Here is a 15,463-nt window from a genome sequence, read left to right as displayed (position 1 = left end):
TTCTCTGTTTCTCTCTCTCACACTGTTTCTCTGTTTCTCTCTCACACTGTTTCTCTGTTTCTCTCTCTCTGTTTCTCTGTTTCTCTCTCTCACTGTTTCTCTGTTTCTCTCTCTCACACTGTTTCTCTGTTTCTCTCTCTCACACTGTTTCTCTGTTTCTCTCTCACACTGTTTCTCTGTTTCTCTCTCACACTGTTTCTCTGTTTCTCTCTCTCACTGTTTCTCTGTTTCTCTCTGTTTTTCTCTCACACTGTTTCTCTCTCTCTCACACTGTTTCTCTGTTTCTCTCTCTCTCACACTGTTTCTCTGTTTCTCTCTCTCTCACTGTTTCTCTGTTTCTCTCTCTCACACTGTTTCTCTGTTTCTCTCTCTGTTTCTCTCTGTTTCTCTCTCACACTGTTTCTCTCTCTCACACGGTTTCTCTCTGTTTCTCTGTTTCTCTCTCTCACACTGTTTCTCTGTTTCTCTCCGTTTCTCTCTCTCACACTGTTTCTCTGTTTCTCTCTCTCACACTGTTTCTCTGTTTCTCTCTCTCACACGGTTTCTCTGTTTCTCTCTCACACTGTTTCTCTGTTTCTCTCTCTCTGTTTCTCTGTTTCTCTCTGTTTCTCTCTGTTTCTCTGTTTCTCTCTCTCTCTTTCTCTGTTTCTCTCTGTTTCTCTCTCTCTCTGTTTCTCTGTTTCTCTCTCTCACACTGTTTCTCTGTTTCTCTCTCTCACTGTTTCTCTGTTTCTCTCTCACACTGTTTCTGTTTCTCTCTGTTTCTCTGTTTCTCTCTGTTTCTCAATTTCTCTCTGTTTCTCTGTTTCTCTCTCTCACACTGTTTCTGTTTCTCTCTGTTTCTCTGTTTCTCTCTCTCACACTGTTTCTGTTTCTCTCTGTTTCTCTCTGTTTCTCTGTTTCTCTCTGTTTCTCTCTCTCACACTGTTTCTGTTTCTCTCTCTCACTGTTTCTCTGTTTCTCTCTGTTTCTCTCTCTCACACTGTTTCTCTCTCTCTCTGTTTCTCTCTGTTTCTCTCTCTCTCACTGTTTCTCTGTTTCTCTCTCTTCTGTCTCTCTGTTTCTCTGTTTCTCTCTGTTTCTCTCTCTCACACTGTTTCTCTGTTTCTCTCTCTCTCTGTTTCTCTGTTTCTCTCTGTTTCTCTCTCTCACACTGTTTCTCTGTTTCTCTCTCTCACACTGTTTCTCTGTTTCTCTCTCTCACTGTTTCTCTGTTTTCTCTGTTTCTCACTGTTTCTCTGTTTCTCTTTTCTCTCTCTCTGTTTCTCTGTTTCTCTGTTTTCTCTCTCTCTGTTTCTCTGTCTCTCTGTTTCTCTCTCTCTCACTGTTTCTCTGTTTCTCTCTCTCACACTGTTTCTCTGTTTTCTCTCTCTCACACTGTTTCTCTGTTTCTCTCTTTCTCTGTTTCTCTGTTTCTCTCTCTCACTGTTTCTCTGTTTCTCTCTCTCACACTGTTTCTCTGTTTCTCTCTGTTTCTGCTCTCTCTGTTTCTCTGTGTTTCTCTGTTTCTCTCTCTCTGTTTCTCTGTTTCTCTCTCTCTGTTTCTCTGTTTCTCTCTCTCTCTCTGTTTCTCTGTTTCTCTCTCTCTCTCTGTTTCTCTGTTTCTCTCTCTCTCTGTTTCTCTGTTTCTCTGTTTCTCTCTGTTTCTCTGTTTCTCTTCTCTGTTTCTCTGTTTCTCTCTCTCACTGTTTCTCTGTTTCTCTCTCTCACACTGTTTCTCTGTTTCTCTCTCTCACTGTTTCTCTGTTTCTCTCTCTCACACTGTTTCTCTGTTTCTCTCTCTCTGTTTCTCTGTTTCTCTCTCTCACACTGTTTCTCTGTTTCTCTCTCTCTCTGTTTCTCTGTTTCTCTCTCACACTGTTTCTCTGTTTCTCTCTCACACTGTTTCTCTGTTTCTCTCTCTCACTGTTTCTCTGTTTCTCTCTCTCACTGTTTCTCTGTTTCTCTCTGTTTCTCTCTCTCACTGTTTCTCTGTTTCTCTCTCACACTGTTTCTCTGTTTCTCTCTCTCACTGTTTCTCTGTTTCTCTGTTTCTCTGTTTCTCTGTTTTCTCTGTTTCTCTGTTTCTCTGTTTCTCTGTCTCTCTGTTTCTCTCTGTTTCTCTGTTTTCTCTCTCTCACACTGTTTCTCTGTTTCTCTCTCTCTCTGTTTCTCTGTCTCTCTCTCACACTGTTTCTCTGTTTCTCTCTCTCACACTGTTTCTCTGTTTCTCTCTGTTTCTCTCTCTGTTTCTTTCTCTGTTTTTCTCTCTCTCTTTCTGTTTCTCTGTTTCTCTCTCTCTGTTTCTCTCTGTTTCTCTGTTTCTCTCTCTCTCTGTTTCTCTCTCTCTCTCTGTTTCTCTGTTTTCTCTCTCTTTCACTGTTTCTCTGTTTTCTCTGTTTCTCTCTTTCACTGTTTCTCTGTTTCTCTCTCTCACACTGTTTCTCTGTTTCTCTCTCTCACACTGTTTCTCTGTTCTCTCTCTCACTGTTTTCTCTGTTTTCTCTGTTTTCTCTCTCTCACTGTTTCTCTGTTTCTCTCTTCTCTGTTTCTCTGTTTTCTCTCTCTCACACTGTTTCTGTTTCTCTGTTCTCTCTGTTTTCTCTCACACTGTTTCTCTGTTTCTCTCTCACACTGTTTCTCTGTTTTCTCTCTCTGTTTCTCTGTTTCTCTCTTTCACTGTTTCTCTGTTTCTCTCTCACACTGTTTCTCTGTTTCTCTCTCACACTGTTTCTCTGTTTCTCTCTCACTGTTTCTCTGTTTCTCTCTCTCACACTGTTTCTCTGTTTCTCTCTCTCACACTGTTTCTCTGTTTCTCTCTGTTTCTCTGTTTCTCTCTTTCTCTGTTTCTCTCTCTTTCACTGTTTCTCTGTTTCTCTTTCTCTCTCTCACTGTTTCTCTGTTTCTGTTTCTCTGTTTCTCTCTCTCACTGTTTTCTCTGTTTCTCTCTCTCACTCTGTTTCTCTGTTTCTCTCTCTGTTTCACTGTTTCTCTGTTTCTCTCTCTCACACTGTTTTCTCTGTTTCTCTGTGTTTCTCTCTCTCACTGTTTCTCTGTTTCTCTCTCTTCACTGTTTCTCTGTTTCTCTCTCTCTTTCTCTGTTTCTGTTTCTCTCTCTCTCTGTTTCTCTCTCACACTGTTTCTCTGTTTCTCTCTTTCACTGTTTCTGTTTCTCTCTCTTCTCTCTCACACTGTTTCTCTGTTTCTCTCTCACACTGTTTCTCTGTTTCTCTCTCACTCTGTTTCTCTGTTTCTCTCTCACACTGTTTCTCTGTTTCTCTCTCTCACACTGTTTCTCTGTTTCTCTCTCTCACACTGTTTCTCTGTTTCTCTCTCTCACTGTTTCTCTGTTTCTCTCTCTCTCACTGTTTCTCTGTTTCTCTCTCTCTCACTGTTTCTCTGTTTCTCTGTTTCTCTGTTTCTGTTTTTCTCTCACTCTGTTTCTCTGTTTCTCTCTGTTTCTCTGTTTCTCTCTGTTTCTCTGTTTCTCTCTCTCTCTGTTTCTCTTTTCTCTGTTTCTCTCTCTCACTGTTTCTCTGTTTCTCTCTCTCACTGTTTCTCTGTTTCTTTCTCTTTCTCTGTTTCTCTGTTTCTCTGTTTCTCTGTTTCTCTGTTTCTCTCTTTCTCTGTTTCTCTCTGTTTCTCTGTTTCTCTGTTTCTCTTTTCTCTGTTTCTCTGTTTCTCTCTCTCTCTGTTTCTCTGTTTCTCTCTCACACTGTTTCTCTGTTTCTCTCTCACACTGTTTCTCTGTTTCTCTCTCACACTGTTTCTCTGTTTCTCTCTCTCACTGTTTCTCTGTTTCTCTCTCACACTGTTTCTCTGTTTCTCTCTGTTTCTCTCTCTCACTGTTTCTCTGTTTCTCTCTCACACTGTTTCTCTGTTTCTCTCTCTCACTGTTTCTCTGTTTCTCTCTCACACTGTTTCTCTGTTTCTCTCTGTTTCTCTGTTTCTCTCTCTCACACTGTTTCTCTCTGTTTCTCTGTTTCTCTCTCTCACTGTTTCTCTGTTTCTCTCTCTCTCTCTGTTTCTCTGTTTCTCTCTCTCACACTGTTTCTCTGTTTCTCTCTCTCTCACTGTTTCTCTGTTTCTCTCTGTTTCTCTCTCTCACTGTTTCTCTGTTTCTCTCTCTCACACTGTTTCTCTGTTTCTCTCTCTCACTGTTTCTCTCTGTTTCTCTGTTTCTCTCTCTCACACTGTTTCTCTCTCTCTCTGTTTCTCTCTCTCACACTGTTTCTCTCTGTTTCTCTCTCTCTCACACTGTTTCTCTGTTTCTCTCTGTTTCTCTCTCTCACTGTTTTCTCTGTTTCTCTCTCTCACACTGTTTCTCTGTTTCTCTCTCTCACACTGTTTCTGTTTCTCTCTCACACTGTTTCTCTCTGTTTCTCTGTGTTTCTCTCTCTCACTGTTTCTCTGTTTCTCTCTCTCACACTGTTTCTCTGTTTCTCTCTCTCACACTGTTTCTGTTTCTCTCTCTCTCTGTTTCTCTCTCACACTGTTTCTCTGTTTCTCTCTCACACTGTTTCTCTGTTTCTCTCTCACACTGTTTCTCTGTTTCTCTCTCACACTGTTTCTCTGTTTCTCTCTCACACTGTTTCTCTCTTTTCTCTCTCACACTGTTTCTCTGTTTCTCTCTCTCACACTGTTTCTCTGTTTCTCTCTCTCTCACTGTTTCTCTGTTTCTCTCTGTTTCTCTGTTTCTCTCTCACACTGTTTCTCTGTTTCTCTGTTTCTCTCTGTTTCTCTCTCTCACACTGTTTCTGTTTCTCTCTGTTTCTCTCTCTCACTGTTTCTCTGTTTCTCTCTCACACTGTTTCTGTTTCTCTCTCTCTCTGTTTCTCTCTCACACTGTTTCTCTGTTTCTCTCTCACACTGTTTCTCTGTTTCTCTCTCTCACACTGTTTCTCTGTTTCTCTCTCACACTGTTTCTCTGTTTCTCTCTGTTTCTCTGTTTCTCTCTGTTTCTCTCTCTCACTGTTTCTCTGTTTCTCTCTCTCACACTGTTTCTCTGTTTCTCTCTCACTGTTTCTGTTTCTCTCTCTCTCTGTTTCTCTCTCACACTGTTTCTCTGTTTCTCTCTCTCTGTTTCTGTTTCTCTGTTTCTCTCTCTCACACTGTTTCTGTTTTCTCTCTCTCACACTGTTTCTCTCTCACACTGTTTCTCTGTTTCTCTCTCACACTGTTTCTGTTTCTCTCTCTCTCTCTGTTTCTCTCTCTCACACTGTTTCTGTTTCTCTCTCTCACACTGTTTCTGTTTCTCTCTCTCTCTGTTTTCTCTTTCACTGTTTCTCTGTTTCTCTCTCTCTCACACTGTTTCTCTGTTTCTCTCTCTCACACTGTTTCTCTGTTTCTCTCTCTCACTGTTTCTCTGTTTCTCTCTCTCTCACTGTTTCTCTCTGTTTCTCTGTTTCTCTCTCTCACACTGTTTCTCTGTTTCTGTTTCTCTCTCTCACTCTGTTTCTCTCTGTTTCTCTGTTTCTCTCTCTCACACTGTTTCTCTGTTTCTCTCTGTTTCTCTCTCTCACTGTTTCTCTGTTTCTCTCTCTCACACTGTTTCTCTGTTTCTCTCTTTCTCTGTTTCTCTCTCTCTCTGTTTCTCTGTTTCTCTCTCTCTCTGTTTCTCTGTTTCTCCCTGTTTCTCTCTCTCTCACTGTTTCTGTCTCTCTCTGTTTCACTGTTTCTCTCTCTCTCTGTTTCTCTGTTTCTCTCTACTGTTTCTCTGTTTCTCTCTCACACACTGTTTCTCTCTGTTTCTCTGTTTCTCTCTCTCACACTGTTTCTCTGTTTCTCTCTGTTTTCTCTCTTACTTTCTCTGTTTCTCTCTCACACTGTTTCTCTGTTTCTCTGTTTCTCTCTCACACTGTTTCTCTGTTTCTCTCTCTCACTGTTTCTCTGTTTTCTCTCTCTCACTGTTTCTCTGTTTTCTCTCTCTCACACTGTTTCTCTGTTTTCTCTCTCACACTGTTTCTCTGTTTCTCTCTCACACTGTTTCTCTGTTTCTCTCTCACACTGTTTCTCTGTTTCTCTCTCACACTGTTTCTCTGTTTCTCTCTCACACTTTCTCTGTTTCTCTCTCACACTGTTTCTCTGTTTCTCTCTGTTTCTCTGTTTCTCTCTGTTTCTCTCTCACTGTTTCTCTGTTTCTCTCTCTCACACTGTTTCTCTGTTTCTCTCACAGTTTCTCTGTTTCTCTCTCTCACACTGTTTCTCTGTTTCTCTCTCTCTCTTTCTCTGTTTCTCTCTCACACTGTTTCTGTTTCTCTCTGACACACTGCCTCTGTTTCTCTCTCTCTCACACTGTTTCTCTGTTTCTCTCTGTTTCTCTCTCTCACACTTTCTCTGTTTCTCTCTCACACTGTTTCTCTCTCTCACACTGTTTCTCTGTTTCTCTCTCTCACACTGTTTCTCTGTTTCTCTCTGTTTCTCTCTCTCTCTCACACTGTTTCTCTGTTTCTCTCTTTCTCTGTTTCTCTCTCTCTGTTCATCTGTTTCTCTGTCATTCTGATTCTCTGTCTCTCTGTTTCTCTCTTTCTCTCTCTGTTTCTCTAACAAGCTCTTGAGCATATTTAGCAAAATAACTCACACGAACATGAATGCACACACTGCCTCTATATTTCCCCCTTCCATGCTCGCTTTGGTTTGTTCATCTTTTCTCTCTCGCACTCACTGGGTCTCTTTCTCTCTCACAAAAATACATACACACTGATACACATGCTCACCATACCAGGCACACATACACTAGGACATAACAAACAACACTCACCGGCCCTGTTCTTCCTGCTGGCATTATCTTTTCTCTCACGCTCTCTTTCCCTTTCACACTCTCCCTCTTTCTTCTTCACGCTCCGTCTATCTCTCATTCCCTCTCTGTCTTGCTCTCACTATCTCTCGTTCTCTCTCGTTCTCTCGGTCTTGTTCTCGCTCCTCCAGGAACAGCCCTCTCAGTCATGCAGCTGCTACACGATCACGTGATTCCCTCACTGTCCCCCTCCCTTCTCTTTCACCCTCTCTCCCTTTCTATCCCCATACCCTTATTTCTCCCCTACATCCTACTCCCCCTTCCTGTCTACCCCCTCCCCCTCACACCTCCAGCCACCTCTTCTCTTCTCCCTCTCTCCTCCCCCACTCTTAAGAATGAGGAGGAGCAGGAGGATGGAGGGAGGGAGGAGCAGGGGTAGACTTCATCCATCACTCTGTCTCCACACATCAGCCCTGTCTGCTGCAGGGGCCCTGACAGTGACATTTCTCCCCTGACCCCTGAGTCTATGCTTGGCCAGGGGGACAGGGGCTGACGAGGGATGGAGGAGTGTTTAGAGTGGACAACATGACAGCCAAGCGCTTACACACACATATAAACAAAAAATAACTCAGCCCCCTGTCTCTCTTACACACACACACACACACACACACATACACACACACACAGCGTGGCAGGGGACCTGCTCTATCCTTTGTGTGTGTGTGTGTGTGGCAGGTTAGCGTTTTCGTCATGAATAATGTTCTGGAGGCAGCTCTCCAGAGTGGTAAGTCGCTGGCACAGGCACAGGCACAAAGTCATACAATCTTTTAAACATAACCACACTGCTAACTCTAATGCCTAAACTTAACCTTAAATTAACACCAAAAGCTCAATTTTGCTTTCCTGAATTTGCACAATATAGCCAATTTTGACATTGCAGCAGTCCTATCTGGTGGAAATCGCTCAGTTCTGCCGCAAGGACAAGGCTCTATAAACGTCATCCTGTGTGTGTGTCTGTGTGTGTGTGTGTGTGTGTGTGTGACATTAGGATTGGTAAACAAGCATTTACACTGCCCAAGCTCATTTACCCCAAGAGTATGTGTATGTTATTTCCTGCCCTGTCATTACGCCACGGAAGAGAATGGAACACACACACTGTAAACACCGCTCACTCCTACCCCCATTTCAGTTTTATACAGTAGCTGGCAGAGGATTTTATGTTCTACTGACACGGAAAGTAGGGTCAGAGCCAAATGTTTACAATCCTCGTAATCATGGCTGCAATATAAATTCTGAGTGCAATGTGTGTGTGCATGAGGAATTGTAATCTCTCAAATTAACAGCCTCAATCACACAACATTATGACGTCAGTTACTGGCATCTAAGAACACACATACACACACAGTCACACACACACTATCTGCTGACTCAGTATTTGTGCATCATGTGTCACACATCCTATGGCCCTAAACATCTAATCTCCAGGGTAGAGGTCGATCGATTAATCGGAATGGCCGATTAATTAGGGCCGATTTCAAGTTTTCATAACAATCGGAAATCTGTATTTTTAGGCGTCGTTTTGCCAATTAAAAAATATATTTTATTTTTTATACCTTTATTTAACTATGCAAGTCAGTTAAGAACACATTCTTATTTTCAATGACGGCCTAGGAACGGTGGGTTAACTGCCTTGTTCAGGGGCAGAACCACTGATTTTCACCTTGTCAGCTCGGGGGATACAATCTTGCAACCTTACAGTTAACTAGTCCAATGCAATAACGACCTGCCTTTCTCTCATTGCACTCCACAAGGAGACTGCCTGTTACGCGAATGCAGTAAGCCCAAGGTAAGATGCTCACTAGCATTAAATTTATCTTACAAAAAAAAAATCTATCATAATCACTAGTTAACTACATGGTTGATGATATTACTAGATATTATCTAGCGTGTCCTGCGTTGCATATAATCTGACTGAGCAAACAAGTATCTAAGTATCTGACTGGGCGGTGGTAGGCAGAAGCAGGCGCGTAAACATTAATTCAAACAGCACTTTCGTATGTTTTGCCAGCAGCTCTTCGTTGTGCGTCAAGCATTGCGCTGTTTATGACTTCAAGCCTATCAAGATGATGAGGCTGGTGTAACCGAAGTGAAATGGCTAGGTAGTTTGCGCTCGCTAATCGGGTTTCAAATGTCACTCGCTCTGAGCCTTCTAGTAGTTGTTCCCCTAGCTCTGCATGGGTAACGCTGCTTCAATGGTGGCTGTTGTCGTTGTGTTGCTGGTTCAAGCCCAGGGAGGAGAGACACTGGCAATACTAAAGTGCCTATAAGAACATCCAATAGTCAAAGGTTAATGAAATACAAATGGTATAGAGAGAAATAGTCCTATAATTATTATAACTACAACCTAAAACTTCTTACCTGGGAATAGATGACTCATGTTAAAAGGAAGCACCAGCTTTCATATGTTCTCATGTTCTGAGCAAGGAACTGAAATGTTAGCTTACTTACATAGCACAAATTGCACTTTTACTTTCTTCTCCAACACTTTGTTTTTGCATTATTTAAACCAAATTGAACATATTTCATTATTTACTTGAGGCTAAATAGATTTTGATGTATTATATTAAGTTAAAATAAGTGTTCATTCAGTATTGTTGTAATTGTCATTATTACAAATAAATATCGGCTTTTTTGGTCCTCCAATAATCGGTATCAGCGTTGAAAAACCATAATCGGTCGACCTCTACTCCAGGGACAAGACTGCCAGCTAGCATCTTCAGCCCTGAGAAGCTAGGGAAATGTAAGGTAGTAGTAATTACTGTAGTGTACCTCATTACTAGATAACTATTTTATAGTGCAAACAATACAGTACATACAGTGCAACATTGAAAACACACACACATATATATATATACAGTTGAAGTCAGAAGTTTACATACACCTTAGCCAAACACATTTAAACTCAAATTTTCACAATTCCTGACATTCAATCCTAGTAAAAAGTCCCTGTCAGTTAGGATCACCACTTTATTTTAAGAATGTGAAATGTCTGAATAATAGTAGAGAGAATGATTTATTTCAGCTTGTATTTCTTTCATCACATTCCCAGTGAGTCAGAAGTTTACATACACTCAATTAGTATTTGGTAGCATTGCCTTTAAGTTGTTTAACTTCAGTCAAACACTTCGGGTAGCCTTCCACAAACCTCCCACAATAAGTTGGGTGAATTTTGGCCCATTCCTCCTGACAGAGCTGGTGAAACTGAGTCAGGTTTGTAGGCCTCCTTGTTCACACACGCATTTTCAGTTCTGCCCACAAATGTTCTATAGGTTTGAGGTCAGGGCTTTGTGATGGCCACTCCAATACCTTGACTTTGTTGTCCTTAAGCCACAACTTTGGAAGTATGCTTGGGGTCATTGTCCATTTGGAAGACCCATTTGCAACCCAGCTTTAACTTCCTGACTGTTGTCTTGAGATGTTGCTTCAATATATCCACATAATTTTCCTGCCTCATGATGCCATCTACTTTGTGAAGTGCACCAGTCCCTCCTGCAGCAAAGCACCCCCACAACATGATGCTGCCACCCCCGTGCTTCACGGTTGGGATGGTGTTTTTCGGCTTGCAAGCCTCCCCCTTTTTCCTTCAAACATAACGATGGTCATTATGTTCAAACAGTTCAATTTTTGTTTCATCAGACCAGAGGACATTTCTCCAAAAAGTATGATCTTTGTCCCCATGTGCAGTTGCAAATCGTAGTCTGGCTTTTTTATGGAGGTTTTGGAGCAGTGGCTTCTTCCTTGCTGAGGGGCTTTTCAGGTTATGTCAATATAGGACTCGTTTTACTGTGGATGTAGATACTTTGTTCCTGTTTTCCCCAGCATCTTCACAAGGTCCTTTGCTGTTGTTCTGGGATTGATTTGCACTTTTCGCACCAAAGTATGTTAATCTCTAGGAGACAGAACGCGTCTCCTTCCTGAGCGGTATGATGGCTGAGTGGTCCCATGGTGTTTATACTTTTTGACTATTGTTTGTACAGATGAACGTGGTACCTTCAGGCATTTGGAAATTGCTCCCAAGAATGAACCAGACTTGTGGAGGTCTACAATTGTTTTTGGAGGTCTTAGCTGATTTCTTTTGATTTTCCCATGATGTCAAGCAAAGAGGCACTGAGGTTGAAGGTAGGCCTTGAAATACAGGTACACCTCCAATTGACTCAAATAATGTCAATTAGCCTATCAGAAGCTTCTAAAGCCATGATATCATTTTGGGGAATTTTCCAAGCTGTTTAAAGGCACAGTCAACTTAGTGTATGTAAACCTCTGATCCACTGGAATTGTGATACCGTTTTGTGATATAAGTGAAAATAATTGGTCTGTAAACAATTGTTGGAAAGATTACTTGTGTCATGCACAAAGTAGATGTCCTAACCGACTTGCCAAAACTATAGTTTGTTAACAATACATTTGTGGAGTGGTTGAAAAACGAGTTTTAATGACTCCAACCTAAGTGTATGTAAACTTCCTACTTCAACTGTATATATACTGCACAGACATAAAACAATTTTAAAGGTACAAACAAAACATAGCAAAAAAAAACATTTTAAAAATGAAATAGAGCTTAGTTATAAATAAGACAGTAATGGTAATATTACAACAAAAATTGTTAAACTCAAATATACAAATTGATTTTAAAAAACAATATAATAAAAAAATGTAAGTATACTTTTTGGAGATAATACCATAAATAGGACTGGTGGAGTTGTCACACATGCAGCTAACAAAAGTATATGGAAAATTGCTGCTCTACTCTAAATTACAACCAACTAATTGCCACAAAAATGGAAGAGGCAAGTAAAGGGGGAGAAAGTATAGACCTTGTCTGTTGGCCCTTAAAGACCTAAATTGGCTAAAGAAAACTATGATAAATAAAAAAGTATATCAGTTTCATTTAAGGACCAAAAAAATTGACAGGTGTGCCATATAGATAGGAAATTAGTTGGGAAGAGATTTTCGATGTACCGATTCCTTGGACATGGTTTATGAACTAATACACAAAAAGAGTTTTTCAATTGAAATTATGACACAAAATTCTTGCAACCAATAGAATGCTATATATATGGGGAATACAACCATCCCAGCTCTGCAGATATTGCTTTGTTTGTTTTGGTATTGTCATATGTAGCTTGTTTTTGGTCACAGGTTTAGGAATGGCTAAAGAATTGAACATTGACCTGGAGCTAACTCTGCAAATACCACTGCTGGGTGATTTAAAAAATCATAGTCAATCGATCAATAATCTAATAATACTCTTGGCAAAAAATGTATAATCAGTAGAATCTATAAGAATATAAAGGTTCAGAACTTTTGTGAAACATCGCAGCACAGTTGAAAAATATATTGCAAAATAGAAATCAAAACTGGATGGTGTTCAGAGATAGATGGGAGGGGTTGAGGGTAGTTGAAGGATGGGACTGAAAACAAACAAAATATAAATATTGTAAAATATACTGTGTCCGTAAAATGTGTGTGTATAGGCTGGAAGTAGGAGCCTAAGTGTTGTTGTCCATCAGTGTACTCCATTTAGGGGGGTTAAGGGAAAATAATAAAGGAAAAATATACATATTTCTAAAATATAATTTATATACAGTACGAGTCAAAAGTTTGGACGCACCTAGCCAAGGTTTTTCTTTATTGTTTACTATTTTCTACATTGTAGAATAATTGTGAAGACATCCACATATTGAAATAAAACACATGGAATTTTGTAGTAACCAAAGTGTTAAACAATTCAAAATATATTTTATAGTTGAGATTCTTCAAAGTAGCCACCCTTTGCCTTGATGACAGCTTTGCACACTCTTGGCATTCTCTCAACCAGCTTCACCTGGAATGCTTTTTCCAACAGTCTTGAAGCAGTTACAACTAATGCTGAGGAATTGTTGGCCACTTTTCCTTCACTCTGCGGTCCAACTCATCCCAAACCATCTCAATTGGGTTGCGGTCGGGCGATTGTGGAGGCCAAGTCATCTGATGCAGCACTCCATCACTCTCCTTTTTTGGTGAAATATCCCTTGGTGAAATGTGTGTTGTTCATTGTCCTGTTGAAAAACAAATGATAGTCCCAATAAGCGCAAACCAGATGGTGTGACTTATCGCTGCAGAATGCTGTCGTAGCCATGCTGGTTAAGTGTGCCTTGAAATCTAAATAAATCACAGACAAGAGTCACCAGCAAAGCACCCCCACTCCATCACACCTCTTCCTCCATGCTTCATGGTGGGAACTACACAGGCAGAGATCATCCGCTCACCTACTCTGCATCTCACAAAGGACAGATTCCACCGGTCTAATGTCCATTGATCGTTTTTCTTGGCCCAACCAAGTCTCTTCTGCTTATTGGTGTCCTTTAATAGTGGTTTCTTTGCAGAAATTCAACCATGAAGGCCTAATTCAAACAGTCTCCTCTGAACAGTTGATGTTGAGATGTGTCTGTTACTTGAACTCTGTGAAGCATTTATTTGGGCTGCTGGTAACTCTAATGAACTTATCCTCTGCAGCAGAGGTAACTCTGGGTCTTCCTTTCCTGTGGCGGTCCTCATGAGAGCCAGTTTCATCATAGTGCTTGATGGTTTTTGCGACTGCACTTGAAGAAACTTTGATATTTTCCTGATTGACCTTCATGTCTTAAAGAAATTATGGACTATCGTTTCTCTTTGCTTATTTGAGCTGTTCTTGCCATAATATGGACTTGGTCAAATAGGGCAATCTTCTGTATATCACCCCTACCTTGTCACAACACAACTGATTTGTAACGGCTTTCCTCCGTCGAAAGAGAGTCGGACCAAAATGCAGCGTGATGATGATGATTCATGATATATTTTAATGAAGGAAAACCTATACATACAGAAACTACAAAACTAACGAAATGAAATGAAATGAAACAATGAAAACCGAAACAGCCTATCTGGTGAAATACAAAACACTAAGACAGGAACAATCACCCACAAACACACAGTGAAACCCAGGCTACCTAAATATGGTTCCCAATCAGAGACAACGAGAATCACCTGACTGATTGAGAACCTCAGGCAGCCATAGACTATGCTAGACACCCCTACTCAGCCACAATCCCGATACCTACTAAAACCCCCAATACCACAACACAACACAAAATAACCCCATGTCACACCCTGGCCTGACCAAATAAATATATAAACACAAAATACTAAGACCAGGGCGTGACATGATTAGCTGAAACACATTAAGAACTAAATCAATTCCACAAATTAACTTTTAACAAGGCACACCTGTTAATTGAAATGCATTCCAGGTGACTAACTCATGAAGTTGATTGAGAGAATGCCAAGAGTGTGCAAAGCTGTCATCAAGGCAAAGGGTGGCTACTTTGAAGAATCAGAAACACTGTTTTTTTTGGTTACTACATGATTCCATATGTGTTATTTGATAGTTATGTATTCACTATTATTCCACAATGTAGAAAATAGAAGAAAAAAAACAACCTTGGAATGAGTAGGTGTGTCCAAACCTTTGACTGGTACTGTATACGTTTACAAAAAAACATGGGGAATGGAAATGATGCACAGAGAGAGAGAGAGAGAGAGAGAGAGAGAGAGAGAGAGAGAGAGAGAGATTTCCATTATGCACAAACTATTCAACAATTCAAGCAAATTTTCTTCTAAAACATATTCCAATACTGAATAATGCAAACAAACCACATTACACTCTTGAATAATGCAACAATCCACAAACATGTGCAGACAATTCAAGGGTTTATTTTCTTGTACTTAAACATTCAATTAGCTGACATTACACAGCTAACTCCTGCTAGGTAGCTAGTTAACGAACAACATGCTTCATGATCAAGTAATGTTAGCATATCAATAATTAACGTTTACCCCTCCCATACAAATATAAAAGTACAGTAATGTTATCATACAGTGTCATTCATATTATAATATAGGCTACACAGCTAGGTTATGTTAGCTAGCTAGCTAAACAAAGTCATTTCTGCATCCTCACATTGTCACATGAATGCTGACATTTAGCTGAACCTTAGCTAGACAGGAGCTCTTACACTAGCTACTGTACCATATTAAAGTTAAAGCAGCCTTCATTTGATCAATTTCATGGAAGTTATTATGAGGTTAAAGCAAATTGTGACTGAAAACGTTGATAATTCCCTGGGGCCTCAGGAAAATTATGTGTAAATTTCACACAAAATTTCTGTGTGCACCATTTCTTAAAAGTCTTCGAACTTACAAAAATATTGAGATTTATAAACTTGGCACACGCCATACATGTTTCCCGTTATAAATCAGACCTATCATAAAACTGTGTGTGTGAACCAGAATTTAGACTCCACCTTGAAAACTCCTCCATTTTTTATTTCACCTTTATTTAACCAGGTAGGCTAGTTGAGAACAAGTTCTCATTTACAACCATGACCTGGCCAAGATAAAGCAAAGCAGTGCGACACAAACAACAACACAGAGTTACACATGGAATAAACAAATATACAGTCAATAACACAATAGAAAAAATTTATATAAAGGAGTAAGATAAGGGAGGTAAGGCAATAAATAGGCCATAGTGGCAAAAAAATACAATTTAGCAATTAAACACCACAGTGATAGATGTGCAGAAGATGAATGTGCAAGTAGAGATACTGGGGTGCAAAGGAGAAGAAAAACAATAACAGTATGGGGATGAGGTAGTTGGATGGGTTATTT

At 40.2% G+C, this 15,463-nt stretch overlaps 1 protein-coding gene across 2 annotated transcripts in view; it reads right to left on the bottom strand.

Annotated features, from left to right (window-relative positions):
- LOC112252482 (genetic suppressor element 1) overlaps positions 1-15,463 on the bottom strand; it is a 66,361-nt gene that overhangs the window by 37,415 nt on the left and 13,483 nt on the right. The window contains exon 1 of one of the 2 annotated variants that reach the window (XM_024423730.2): positions 6,740-6,976. The exons of the other annotated variant lie outside the window; for it this stretch is intronic. Within the exon in view, the coding sequence (XP_024279498.1) occupies positions 6,740-6,836 (97 nt within the window). The 5' untranslated portion in view covers positions 6,837-6,976. Of the gene's footprint in view, positions 1-6,739; positions 6,977-15,463 lie in introns of those variants that run through there. 2 annotated transcript variants of the gene reach the window in all.

Source organism: Oncorhynchus tshawytscha, linkage group LG06, assembly GCF_018296145.1.
Source record: "Oncorhynchus tshawytscha isolate Ot180627B linkage group LG06, Otsh_v2.0, whole genome shotgun sequence".
In the NCBI taxonomy this organism is placed as follows: Eukaryota; Metazoa; Chordata; class Actinopteri; order Salmoniformes; family Salmonidae; genus Oncorhynchus; species Oncorhynchus tshawytscha.
Note: the sequence above shows the minus strand (reverse complement) of the source record. Positions and strands in the feature narration are given on the sequence as shown.